Source organism: Oryx dammah, unplaced genomic scaffold, assembly GCF_014754425.2.
Source record: "Oryx dammah isolate SB20612 unplaced genomic scaffold, SCBI_Odam_1.1 HiC_scaffold_18, whole genome shotgun sequence".
NCBI lineage: Eukaryota > Metazoa > Chordata > Mammalia > Artiodactyla > Bovidae > Oryx > Oryx dammah.
Window position 1 is genome coordinate 81070174 of NW_024070202.1, and position 14772 is coordinate 81084945.

Here is a 14772-nt window from a genome sequence, read left to right on the forward strand (position 1 = left end):
ATGACCATTATATCTAATACTGCAGGCAGGAATCCGTTAGAAGAAATGGCGTAGCCATAATGGAACGAAAGAGTCCAAAATGCAGTGAAAGAAAGTGAAAGTGAAGTCGCTCAGTCGTGTCCTACTCTTTGCGACCCCATGGACTATAGCCTACCAGGCTCCTCCCTCCATGGGATTCTCCAGGCAAGAGTACTGGTGTGGGTTGCCATTTCCTTCTCTAGGGGATCTTCCCAACCCAGGGATCAAACCCCAGTCTCCTGCATTCCAGGCAGACGTTTTAACCTCTGAGCCACCAGGGAAGCCCAGTACTTGGATGCAATCTCAAAAACGACAGAATGATCTCTGTTCATCTCCAAGGCAAACCATTCAATATCACAGTAATCCAAGCCTATGACTCAACCAGTAACGCTGAAGAAGCTGAAGTTGAATGGTTCTATGAAGACCTACAAGACCTTTTAGAACTAACACACAAAAAAGATGTCCTTTTTATTATAGGGGACTGGAATGCAAAAGTAGGAAGTCAAGAAACACCTGGGGTAACAGACAAATTTGGCCTTGGAATATGGAATGAAGCAGGGCAAAAGCTAATAGAGTTTTGCCAAGAGAACGCACTGGTCATAGCAAACACCCTCTTCCAACAACACAAGAGAAGACTCTACACATGGACATCACCAGATGGTCAACACCAAAATCAGACTGATTATATTCTTTGCAGCCAAAGATGGAGAAGCTCTATACAGTCAGCAAAAACAAGACCGGGAGCTGACTGTGGCTCAGATCATGAACTGTGTATTGTGAAATTCAGACTTAAATTGAAGAAAGTAGGGAAAATCACTAGACCATTCAGGTATGACCTAAATCAACTCCTTTATGATTATACAGTGGAAGTGACATAGATTTAAGGGACTAGATCTGATAGATAGAGTGCCTGATGAACTATGGACTGAGGTTCGTGACATTGTACAGGATACAGGGATCAAGACCATCCCCATGGAAAAGAAATGAAAAAAGACAAAATGGTTGTCTAAGGAGGCTTGCAAATAGCTGTGAAAAGAAGAGAGGTGAAGAGCAAAGGAGAAAAGGAAAGATATAAGCATCTGAATGCAGAGTTCCAAAGAATAGCAAGAAGAGATAAGAAAGCCTTCCTCAGCAATCAATGCAAAGAAATAGAGGAAAACAACAGAATGGGAAAGACTAGAGATCTCTTCAAGAAAATTAGAGATACCAAGGGAACATTTCATGCAAAGATGGGCTCAATAAAGGACACAACTGGTATGGACCTAACAGAAGCAGAAGATATTAAGAAGAGCTGCCAAGAATACACAGAAGAACTGTATAAAAAAGATCTTCATGACCCAGATAATCACGATGGTGTGGTCACTCACCTAGAGCCAGACATCTTGGAATGTGAAGTCAAGTGAGCCTTAGAAAGCATCACTACAAACAAAACTGGTGGAGGTGATGGAATGCCAGTTGAGCTATTTCAAATCCTGAAAGATGATGCTGTGGAAGTGCTGCACTCAATATCCCAGCAAATTTGGAAAACTCAGCCTTGGCCACAGGACTGGAAAAGGTCAGTTTTCATTCCAATCCCAAAGAAAGGCAGTGCCAAAGAATGCTCAAACTACCGCACAATTGCACTCATCTCACCTGCTAGTAAAGTAATGCTCAAAATTCTCCAAGCCAGGCTTCAGCAATACATGAACCATGAACTTCCAGATGTTTCAAGCTGGTTTTAGAAAAGGCAGAGGAACCAGAGATCAAATTGCCAACATCCGCTGGATCATGGAAAAAGCAAGAGAGTTCCAGAAAAACATCTATTTCTGCTTTATTGAGTAAGCCAAAGCCTTTGACTGTGTGGATCACAATAAACTGTGGAAAATTCTTCAAGAGATGGGAATACCAGACCACCTGACCTGCCTCTTGAGAAACCTATATGCAGGTCAGGAAGCAATAGTTAGAACTGGACATGGAACAACAGACTGGTTCCAAATAGGAAAAGGAGTACATCAAGGCTGTATATTGTCACCCTGCTTATTTAACTTCTATGCAGCGTACATCATGAGAAACCCTGGGCTGGAAGAAGCACAAGATTGCTGGGAGAAATATCAATAACCTCAGATATGCAGATGACACCACCGTTATGGCAGAAAGTGAAGAGGAACTAAAAAGCCTCTTGATGAAAGTAAAAGAGGAGAGTGAAAAAGTTGGCTTAAAGCTCAACATTCAGAAAATGAAGATCATGTCATCTGGTCCCATCACTTCATGGGAAATAGATGGGGAAGCAGTGCAAACAGTGTCAGACTTTATTTTGGGGGGCTCCAAAATCACTGCAGATTGTGATTGCAGCCAGCAATTTAAAAGACACTTACTTCTTGGAAGGAAATTTATGACCAACCTAGATAGCATGTTAAAAAGCAGAGGCATTACTTTGCCAACAAAGTTCCGTCTAGTCAAGGCTGTAGTTTTTCCAGTGGTCATGTATGGATGTGAGAGTTGGACTGTGAAGAAAGCTGAGTGCAGAGGAATGGATGATTTTGAACTCTGGTGTTGGAGAAGACTCTTGAGAGTCCGTTGGACTGCAAGGTGATCCAACCAGTGCATCCTAAAGGAGATAAGTCCTGGGATTTCTTTGGAAGGAATGATGCTAAAGCTGAAACTCCAGCACTTTAGCCACCTCATGCGAAGAGTTGACTCATTGGAAAAGACTGATGCTGGGAGGGATTGGGGACAGGAGGAGAAGGGGACGACCGAGGATGAGATGGCTGGATGGCATCACCGACTCGATGGACATTAGTTTGAGTCAAATCTGGGAGGTGGTGATGGACAGGGAGGCCTAGCGTGCTGTGATTCATGGGGTCATAAAGAGTCGGTCATGACTGAGCGACTGAACTGAACTGAACTGAACTCTCTTCTTTTCACAGCTATTTGTAAGGCCTCCTCAGACAACCATTTTGCTTTTTTGCATTTCTTTTCTATGGGGATGGTCTTGATCCTGTCTCCTGTACAATGTCACGAACCTCAGTCCATAGTTCATCAGGCACTCTGTCTATCTTTATTTCTCACTTCTACTGTACAATCATAAGGATTTGGTTTAGGTCATACCTGAATGGTCTAGTGATTTTCCCTACTTTCTTCAATTTAAGTCTGAATTTGACAATAAGGAGTTCATGATCTGAGCCACAGTTAGCTCCCAGTCTTGTTTTTGCTGACTGTTTAGAGCTTCTCCATTTTTGGCTGCAAAGAATATAATCAATCTGATTTCAGTGTTGACCATCTGGTGATGTCCATGTGTAGAGTCTTCTCTTGTGTTGTTGGAAGAGGGTGTTTGCTATGACCAGTGCATTCTCTTGGCAAAACTCTATTAGCCTTTGCCCTGCTTCATTCCGTATTCCAAGGTCAAATTTGCCTATTACTCCAGGTGTTTCTTGACTTCCTACTTTTGCATTCCAGTCTCCTATAGTGAAAAGGACATCTTTTGGGGGAGATGCTTCCCAATGTCTTTAGGGAGCTAAAAACATGAAAGGGGGGTTCATGCACTGTGATAAGAGGCAATGCTGTCTTGAGAACCAAAAGGAAGCAGTTCTCTTCCGGTTGCATCAACTTTTAGTGTCATATGAGACAAAGTCTTTGGCTAAGGATGAGGAGAGAAGAGGAAAATTTCAAGAGAGAGGTGTGAAATCGTCTCACCTCCGAGAGAGATGATACATATGTAGGTGAATATAGCTAGATTTCTAAGATGGAGAGATAGCCTTGAATTGAGAGTGAGAACATAACATGGTAGTTAGGTTTTTTCCAGCCATATTCAGCACTTCAGCACAGGCACAGACTAGATGGACTATTACATCCAATTAGCACTGGGATTTGCCAGTGGAATATAAATGAGATGGTGTACTCATCAAAAATAGGAAGGCCTAGATCTACAATCTTATCATTGTGATGGGCAACATCAACATTGCCTAGAAACAGAATCACCATCTTAACAGGACTTCCAAATGATTCGTGTTCACCTTTAAGAGAGATAAGTGGTTGGGATCCATGCGTATCAACCGGGAAAGATCATTAAGAGCAACAGGAGGCTATGAGAAGCCAGGCTGTTGCTTTGGTTTGCTACGTGGATCCTAGACCACCAAGACTGATGACAGAAGAAATGACTGGGTCAAAGGAAGAGGTGAACAGAGCCATTTGGGAGTCATTGTCCAGGTGATAACAGATGGCCTGGAAGGCTCAGAGTCCTGGCAATGACGGAGGCAAATGTGTACGGAACAACAGAACTCATTCTGGCAGTCTTGTAAGGGAAGGATATTGCGGCTGTGGTCTCATTCTCCAGGTTGGTCTCTTGGGCAGTTTATACTGATTGTGGAGGCAACAGTGCAGCTGAAAGAATGCATGTAACTCGGTGAGCTCCCTCAAGTCCTGCAGCAGGTAATATGGACTGGGGGAGAGGGAGTCTTCTCAGGAATACAGAGATGGCTCAGTATACTTCTATTAGAGGTGAGAGTCCTAATGGAGAGTGTATAACTTTCATCTATAAAAGAACTCCATTTTTCTTCAAAATATTTAATATAATCTCCTATGCTTTTAGCGTACTTGTGAATGGATCGTCTATAATACTAGAGAGGATAATTATAGTTATTGGAGATGAGTATGTATCATGAGCCCAGAAAACAGAGGAGAACATGCAAACAGAGGCTCCCAGGATATTGAAGAGTTCTGGGAGACAGTTTGGGATACATATGTGCTATTAAATTAAGAGATTATCATGGTAGTCCCTGGGACTGAAGGGAGATCAAACCAGTCAGTCCTAAAGGAAATCAGTCCTGAATGTTCATTGGAAGGACTGATGCTGAAGCTGAAGCTTCAAAACTTTAGCCACCTGACGCGTAGAGCCGATTCATTAGAAAAGACCCTGATGTTGGGAAAGACTGAAGGCAGGAGAAGAAGGGAACGACAGAGGATAAGATGGTTGGATGGCATAGTGATTCAATGCACATGAGTCTGAGCAAGCTCCGGGAGATGGTGAAGAACAAGGAAGTCTGGTGTGCTGCAGTCCATCGGGTCACAAAGAATCCGACACAACTTAGCGACTCAACAACAACAACAACAATCATGGTAGTCATATATCAAAAGAGGAGTGGCCCCATTGATAACTGTGTTTTTGTTGTTTAGTCGCTAAGTTGTGTGACTCTTCGTGACCACATGGACTGTAGCCTGCCAGGCTCCTCTGTCCATGGGATTTTCCAGGTAACAATACTGGAGAAGGTTACCACCTCCTTCTCCAGAGGATCTTCCCCACCAGGGACTGAACCTGCATCTCCTGCACTAGCAGGTGGATTCTTTACCACTGAGCCACCTGGGAAGCCTTGTTTAATCTACTTATATTCAACAAAAAGTGAAAGTTGCTCAGTTGTGTCCTGCTCTTCATGACCCCATGGACTATGCAGGCCATGGAATTCTCCAGGCCAGAATACTGGAGTGGTATCCTTTGCCTTCTCCAGGGGATCTTCCCAACCCAGGGATCAAACCCAGGTCTCCCACATTGCAGGGGGATTCTTTACCAACTGAGCTACCAAGGAAGCCCCATTTTCAACAAGGTGGCAGACAAAAAACAGGGAGGAAAGAGCTCAAGTGGATGATCAGCCTAAGGCGTTAAACACTACATGTATACAAAATAATACACCAATCAAAGAGCATTACTTTTCAAAAATTTCTATTTCATACATTTGAGGTCCCTGATCCCTCAGATAGGGTTCAATCAAAAGTGAGGGGAATGAAGTGGATGCCTAAACTGTTCCTGAGACCATCAAAATCTTCCATTATAGACTTTCAGCTCAAAACTCAGACAACACAAATGAGATGCAAAGCTGTAATTATTACAGAAAACTGAATCATAATTATCCTGTAATTCACCCATAAAAATATTTCCCAGATCTATTTTAAAAATTGAAAACAGACCAGTTTCTACAAGCATATCAAGGATCCATCTTGGTAGGCTAGTTTCATTCAAGCTAAATTTGCATTTATTCCTTAATCACAGTGCTGAACTCGTTCTCCACCAAGAGGAAACAAATTAATTCTGGGCTTCTGAGGAAAGACTAGTCAATCTTCTCTTATTTCTTATAGATTATAAAGCTGCAATCAACTGATCAAATAAGCACAGTATCCCATTTTATGTTACTGGGACAATTCAAGAAGCAAAAGTACATGTTCTGTCTTCCAAGAATAGAAATACACACACACACACACACAGTCTTCCATATCTCTTACCTATAATAATAAAAGCCAAGGATTCTAAATTTTTTTTTACCTCAAAGAGAAATAGTTGAGAAGCACACCAAAGAACCAGAGCTCTCAGTATAAACACCCAGGAGGGATACTGAGGTGTATATAAAGCATTTTTTAAAGACATTCTAACTTTTAAAATAAGCAAAAAATAGACTATACACCTTAAACTTGAATATGGTGAACACCTCCTTATATGCTGTGATTTGGAATTTTACTGGAAAACCTTACAACTCAAAGATACTTTGTCCATATGTATCAAAAACTGCAGCCTGAATAGCCATCATTTGAAATGAATTACTCTGGTTTCCAACATTGTCCTCTGTTGAAGAGGCTGAACACGAGTTTTTGTTTTTATTTTTGAAAGATCATGGTTTCTTCACATATTCATTCACACTAGCCAAAGTCAAGAATTTCTGAGGACAAGTTTAGACACTTAATAAAGAACAGCAGTTCCTGAACCATCTGCTTTGCTCAAAAACTGAAGATCTGGCACCCGCAAATTTTCATCTTTCTCCATGCCTGTGAGAATATTACTGTCAGCTGGGGTAGGTAACATTTGGTTTTTAATTGACATGATGAACAGACCAGGCTTTATAAAATGGCTATAATCAGTGCTTCTTTTTGGTGAAAAACAAAAGCAAACCATCATATGAATCCAAAAGTCACTCACTTTCAGCAAGTTCTTTTGATCCATTTAAGTGTCCTGTTACTAATCTTCTGATGAAGAAATGTGCAAAACACAGAATTTGAAGTGAACAACAGAACCTTGTTAGAGTCAAAGATATATGACAGAATACACTGAAAGTTTTTTGTTTTTTTAAAAGAGGGAACCATTTCTTTTTTTTATTTTATTTTTACTTTATTTTACTTTACAATACTGTATTGGTTTTGCCATACATTGACATAAATCCACCACGAGTGTATACGAACTCCCAATCCTGAATCCCCCTCCCACCTCCCACCCCATATCATCTCTCTGGATCATCCCCAGGCACCAGCCCCAAGCATCCTGTATCCTGTATCGAACATAGACTGGCACTTCATGTCTTACATGATAGTATACATGTTTCAAAGCCATTCTCCCAAATCATCCCACCCTCTCCCTCTCCCTTAGAGTCCAAAAGTCCGTTCTATACATCTGTGTCTCTTTTGCTGTCTCGCATACAGGGTCATCATTACCATGTTTCTAAATTCCATATATATGTGTCAGTATACTGTATTGGTGTTTTTCTTTCTGGCTTACTTCACTCTGTATAATCATTTCTTAAACTCATGTCATACAAAACTGCAGATTCTAGTAGCCTGATCCTTATTGTTGTCTTCTTACCTGGTAAGGAACAATACTGCCATGAGCTGTCCCCCATCTTTTTGCTTCCTTTTGGCCAATAAGATAATTAGCAGCTACCTGGGTCAAACACGCCACCTACCAGGAAAAAAAGAAAAGAAAGAAGAAGAAGCTTGTTCATTTCTACTTATAAATAAAAGGTCATAATAGGAACATTCTCATTTGATTTCACTTCATGTCACTGTAAAAGGAAAAAAACAGAAAGAGAAAACTGTTCTGCTTGGTTAGAAAATATGCAGGCAACCACACTTTCATCACACAAAGAAAAACAGAGCAGTATTACATTACTGCGTGAGACTAAGTCCTGAGTAATGGTCAACTGAGAAATATAAACACAGAAACACCCGCTCCTGAAAAGATCATCTGAAGGCAGAAGTTGACCCAGTGGATGGAACCCTGGTCCAACCTTCAGCATCAAAGTCATTGCAAAATACATCAGCAACTAGTATATTACTTTCCCCTTTTTCTTTCCATCAAGATGACATACAAAGAGCCTGCATCATCATTGGGCAAATGAACTGATCAGGTGCCACAACCCTCTAAACTTCTCATAACAAGAAAAAATAATAATAAACCTCTATTTTGTTAAGTCGGTTCAGTCAAGCTTTCTGTTCCTTTTGCCCAAAGCATTCTTCCTGGGACAGAGGATCAAGATTATTTATCTTTTTAAATTAATTAATTAATCATTCTCAAATAAAAATTACCAGACTTCTTTCAAAATGGCCCTAGGCCCATATCCTCATTATTATACTTGTTTCAGCTTTCAAGAACTACAGATCTCTTAAAGGGTCATCTAAAACTGTAGGGTCAACCTCTGACTCTTGCAGTATTTCATATACAGAAATTGAAAACCTGTAATTATTAAACTCCATATAAGGATAATGACTTGATTCCTGGTGACCTGCCACAAAGGGCTTATGTTCCAATGATTATCAATGCCTGCAAGGGCCCAGAACTATGGAAAGGAGGTGATCAAATAACAACTTTCCACAGTTTGAAGGAAAAAAAGCTTCTGGCCTCACAGCACCATCATGATATTGCATAGGCTGGCTTTTCTTATTCTATTATCATCAGATGTGCTCAGGAATCTACCAAGCCAACAAAAGAAACATCACAAATTGAGACTGGCTTGTGGAGCAACTCAAGGGATGGTTTTTTTCAGGGCTTGGTTCTGCAACCTGTCCTTTCCCTCTACCTGGCTTGGGAGCTGTGTCTCCTACAAGAGTTATAAATGGGGGGCTCAGCCTGGATGCAGAGAAGGCAATGGCACCCCACTCCAGTACTTTTGCCTGGAAAATCCCATGGATGGAGGAGTCTCGTAGTCTATAGTCCATGGAGTCTCAAAGAGTTGGACACAACGGAGCGACTTCACTTTCACTTTTCACTTTCATGCATTGGAGAAGGAAATGGCAACCCACTCCAGTGTTCTTGCCTGGAGAACCCCAGGGACGGGGGAGCCTGGTGGGCTGCCGTCTATGGGGTCGCACAGAGTCGGACACGACTGAAGCGCCTTAGCAGCAGCAGCAGCCTGGATGAATCTCCTCGCAACAGCAGCAGTCATTCTCCTTTACTTTACTTTTTTCTTGGGATTTACACTCACTTTTATGTTCATTTACTGCTCTGCTGAAATTGGAACTGCCTTGTGGCAGCTGGTTTGGCTGTACTGCCCAGGTGGCAAAACTAATAAACTTTGAGTCATCCACTTCTGGACCTCCATCTGGTCTTGGGCATTTGAACCATGGAGCATTCCAGGGCTGCCCGGGGCTGCCTGGTGCTAATCACCATTTCACAGATCACTTCTGTGTCTTTCAAAATGGAAAATCAAATCAACATTTTGTAGTAAAAAATGTACTGGATGGGAAGTCCAGATTCATGGTTCCTAATTTCTGTCAACTGTAAGTATATAATTTAACCTCATTGACCTTTAGACACTTTCTCTATAAAATCTTGGGCATTAGACCCAAACTAGTTTCAAAACTTTTTTATCTAAAAAAAAAGGGCATAATTCCTGTATCAAACCAAATAATGTATAAATAATACACAAGCAACTAATACCCCCCCAAGGACTGGCTGAAGTACAGACGACCTTACAATGCCACCCTAAGAAATGTGAACATAGAACACAATTTGCAAATTAGTAAATGGTCTAAATTTGCTCCCAAGGTCTATACCTCTGACTATATTATATTTCTTGACAATGTAGCAGAAGAAAAGACACCAGGGATGCATCAGAAGTCATTTTCCCATGAAGGCTCTTCCTGAAATTGGGGACATTTTCTCAAGTTTGAAGTTTTACTGTAAGAAAGGTGCCTCTTTGATAATAGCTATGTTGGGGAGTAGAGGTGTTGTTGCTTTCAAAAAGGTCTAGTGAAAGTCACTCTCTAAGGAGCTATGGTGCCACCGGAGGTCAAGAATTCACATTAATAAAGGTGATTCCCTGCAAGCAAAAAGTCACATAGGGCTTGCCAGTTTCACTTTTCTAATTTCAAAGTCAAGTGATAGTCAACAGGCCAGCAACAGAAAGGACTGCATCAACCTGTGGGCTGACTGAATGGTCACAGGTTTTTGTTTGTGTGTTTGTTATTGCTGTTGTTGTTGTTGTTGTTTAATTGGAGGATAATTGCTTAACAATGTTGTGTTAGGTTCTGCTATACAACAACGTGAACCAGCTATAAGTACACACACATCCCGTCCCTCGTGAGCCTCCCTCCCATCCACCCCCATCCCACTCACTTAGGTCGTCACCGAGCACCAAGCTGAGCTCCCCGTGCTATACAGCAGCTCCCCCTAGCCAGCTACTTTACCCATGACAGTGGATAAATGTCAGTGCTGCTTTCCCAATTCATGGCACCCTCTCCTTCCCCTGCTGTGTGCGCAAGTCCATTCTCTACGTCTGCCTCGCTATTCCTGATCAGAAAATAGGTTCATCAGTACCGCTGGTCACAGGTTAATGTGAAGCTCTCAGATGGTTCTGAGACAGTTACCAGGGATAACCATGGGCTGGATGCCAGGCTAGAGGTCAGCCTAGCTTCCTCACTTCTTGCCTTACTACCTCATTCTTTCTTCTCAATTTTGACTTCTGTGTTTCTGTCTTTGACAACTGTTTAATAAGAATAGCATCAAGGAGACTGAGTTTGAACGAAGGGTCAGACTTCATCTCACAGACTGTTTCCAAGTGGAAGATCATATTCATTTTCTCCACACAACAGTAGCTCATGGAAACAAGAAGTTTTTCAAAACTAGCAGCTTCCCACCAGGGAGGAAGGTTAAATAAGATTTTACACAAGCTGCCATCAAAAAACAAAGTATGATTTGTCAGTGAGAACTCAGAAGGGAAGTCTGGGGGGGGGGGTGGAATTCTATTTTTAAAAAGAGAGCAACAGGGCTAAACTTAGCAACCCAATGTTTAAAAGGGGCATTCCAGATCTGAAAGTAATCTACTATTTACAAAGACGTATTTTAAAGTAGGAGAAAGGGGAGAGAGTCAACAGCTATGACGTGATTTTGTATGAAAAAATCAGAGGCTTCCTGGCAATTAATGACAAATTTTCCACAGATCAAAAGAATACAGGATGTGACTTTTAGGTTAATAACTACATACTGTATACCCATTCTAAATATTGCATTAGATCATTATTTTCATCCCCTAAACTTAGGCTCATTATTTCATCATGTGGATGCCATATAATTTACTCAGAATGTTGCCTTTATATGGTTTCATCTAAACAAAACAACCAACTTTGGCTTAATAATAATCATTCTGACAACAAAATTATTATTTTAGATCAAATAATGGGTCCTGATATTCTTTGCATTTAACCAGAAAACTAATGGGGTGGTCAGTGTGGATCTCAAAGGGCACAGCCCCAGAAGGTTTGAAGAAGAATATGTCCATTTCCCAAAGCAGCCCCATGATGTCCATCACTTTGTTTTACTTCTACCAAAATGAAGATAAAATGCAACAATATAATCTTTCATCTCCAAAAGGACAACCAAGCATCACAAGTAAAAGAGGAAAAACAAGATTAGAAGCATACCCCCACTGCATCAAAAGGGATAATTTTTTCCCTCTGCTGGTACCAAGCTCATTCTGTTAATTGCATGGCAGGCCAGTAAGTCTACAGATGATGTGTTGAGACAAGGAATTCGAATTCTATTTGGAAAGCTAGTGAATTGTGAAGATGGCAGACTAATTTCTCAAAATAAGCACCTTATTGGGGTCTGGATGCCCATTTCTTGTATAGAAGAGGGTGTGGAAATAAAGTTAAAAGGTCATTTATCTTGCAAAATAGGAGGGAATGTGTTCATTTCTTCTTTTCTGCAGCCATTCATAGGTAGGCAGGGAGAAGGAAATAGCAACCCACTTCAGTATTTTTGCCTGGAAAATTCCGTGGACAGAAGGAGCCTGGCAATCTACTGTCCATGGTGTCAGAAAAGAGTGGGATATGACTTAGCAACTAAACAACAACAAAGAGTCAGATTGCTTCCCTGTGAACTGATCAAAGCCATTTTAGTTTAACATTCAGGCAGAGGTGCAGGGTCCCCTGAGGCAGGCAATTATGTGGGATGATAATAACAAAAGCAATGAAAAGCAATGGTTAAAGTCAAAGAAACAGATCCAACATGGAGTCAAAATTGACTCTTCCTTGTTACACTGCTTCCTTGCATACATTCTGGCCTCTGACTAAGCTAGACTACACACCAATCATGCATCACTTCTGCATCTACTGAAATCTGCATTCACTCTTCAAAGTCCATTTCAACAGCACCATTTCATTAAGTTCCCATGTGCTGCCTGCATGCTAAGAGGCTTCAGTCATGTCTGATTCTTTTTGACCCTATGGACTATAGCCCGCCAGGCTCCTCAGTCCGTGGGATTCTCTGGGCAAAAATACTGGAGTGGGTTGCCATGCCCTCTTCCATGGGATCTTCCTGACTCAGGAATTTAGGAGATCTCTTACATCTCCTGCATTGGCAGATGAGTTCTTTACTACTAGTGCCACCTGGAAAGCCCTAAGTTCCCACATCACCCAAGCCAAAAAAGAAAGCCTCTCAACAAATACAACACCTTAATTTGCCTGACTCCTGATGTGCTTTCATAGTCTGCCACATATTACAATTAAAACTATGAGATGATAAAGCTAGATAGACCTAAATCAGTAGTCCCTGAGATCAGCCCTGGGATTTCTTTGGAGGGAATGATGCTGAAGCTGAAACTCCAGGACTTCGGCCACCTCATGCGAAGAGTTGACTCATTGGCAAAGACTCTGATGCTGGGAGGGATTGGGGGCAGGAGGAGAAGGGGACGACAGAGGATGAGGTGGCTGGATGGCATCACTGACTCGATGGACGTGAGTCTGAGTGAACTCCGGGAGTTGGTGATGGACAGGGAGGCCTGGCGTGCTGCGATTCATGGGGTCGCAAAGAGTCGGACACGACTGAGCGACTGAACTGAGCTGAACTGAAACCTAGTGGTACATCACAATCACCTGGGGAATTTCACAACTCCAGCCAGACTTAAAGAACCAAAATGGAGCCTGGAAGAAAAGATTCAACCAACATATCATTAACTGTACACATAGCTGAGATCCAAAGCTTTAAGAAATTCTAATCAAACCTCTGCATATTATAGATAGATAAGGGAACAGAGAAGGTAAATAATTTATCTGAGGTTACATAGGTGAGTGTTAGAACTTTTCTCCAATGATAGCATCTGTCTCCATACTACAACATTATTAATCACTTCTTTTAAATTGGAAACTATTTCAGGGTAAGAATTATGTTTTATAAACGTTTTGTATGTACTCATAGCACCTAAAATAGAACTTGCACACTAATATTTTTAAAGCATGAATGAAAACAATAATTACTGTTTATTTATTCAATACATACTGAGTGTTGCTTTGTGTGAGTCATATGCTAGGTACTGGTTATACATAAGGAAATGAAAAAGACGTTGTCCTGCTCTCTTTGGACTTAAGAATAATGAAGAAGACAACTAAACAAACAGTCATAGGAACTGCTGTGGGGAGAGAAGATGGAGAACTTTAAAAACAAAGAAAATAACATGTGAAAGCCCTAAGGTAGGAAAGAGACTGGCATACAGGAAGAAAACAAAAACTGAAGGTGACCACTATAACCAAAGCATGAAAAGAAAGAGAAAAGAAATGAAATTGAAGAGGTTTAGAGAAGCCAGACAATGCCAGTCCTTGCAGATCAGGGTAAGGAGTTGTTATTTCCACATCTTTCAGAGGATCATTTTAAAATCACAAATCATATCATGCCATCCTTCTTCTTAGAACTCATCAGGCTTCCCACTACATTTGTAATTAAACCCAAAGAATGACATGAAAAAAGGAAAGAAAGGGGACCAGTTCATGCAGGAGTCTAGCATGAGTTGTTGATAGCTCAGACTAGGTTGGTGGCAATGGAAATGAAAAACAGTGAATTTAAGACATGTTTTAGGATCTGAAGGGACAGAACATGTGAAAAAGTATATGGGAAGAGGATAGCAGATAGAATGGTAAGGTAGGAGCCAGCTATAACTCCCAGATTTCTAGCTGAATATCTGGGTAGGCTCTGAAGGCATTCACAGAAATAAGGAAGTTGGACAGATGAACAAGTTGAAGGCAAAGAAAATAAAAGTCTGCCTTTAAATATGTTTAATTGGAGATTCCTGTGAGGCAATCTCTTGGGCTGGAATCACCAGCACATAGATCGTATTTAAAGTCATACCCCCCATATATGTAAACGTTTAACTGATTCACTGTGCTGTACAGTAGAATCTAATACAACATTGTAATGGCAACCCACTACAGTATTCTTGCCTGTGGAATCCCATGGAGAGAGGAGCCTGACAGGCTGCAATCCATGGGGTCATATAGAGTTGGACATGACTGAGTGACTAAAACAACAAATACTTCAATAAAAATTAATAAAAGTAAATTAAAGTCATCCCCCAAGAGTATAAAATATAGAGAAAAAATTAGAGAAGAAATCATAAATAAAATAAAACAAAAGAAGACAAGCCTCCATATCAAAAGAACCCTTCCTCTAATCACAGGTATGGTCAAAGATGTGAGTACAAACTACTAGCTATAACTGAAACACCACCAAATCAGAGATAGGTTTAATAAACTATG

At 41.0% G+C, this 14772-nt stretch overlaps 1 protein-coding gene across 1 annotated transcript in view; it reads right to left on the reverse strand.

The window, feature by feature from the left end:
* The window catches only part of SUGCT (succinyl-CoA:glutarate-CoA transferase), a 776171-nt gene that overhangs the window by 617983 nt on the left and 143416 nt on the right, over positions 1 to 14772 (reverse strand). The window contains exon 9 of the mRNA XM_040259493.1: positions 7613 to 7708. Coding sequence (XP_040115427.1) covers positions 7613 to 7708 — 96 coding nt within the window. The remainder of the gene's footprint in view (positions 1 to 7612; positions 7709 to 14772) is intronic.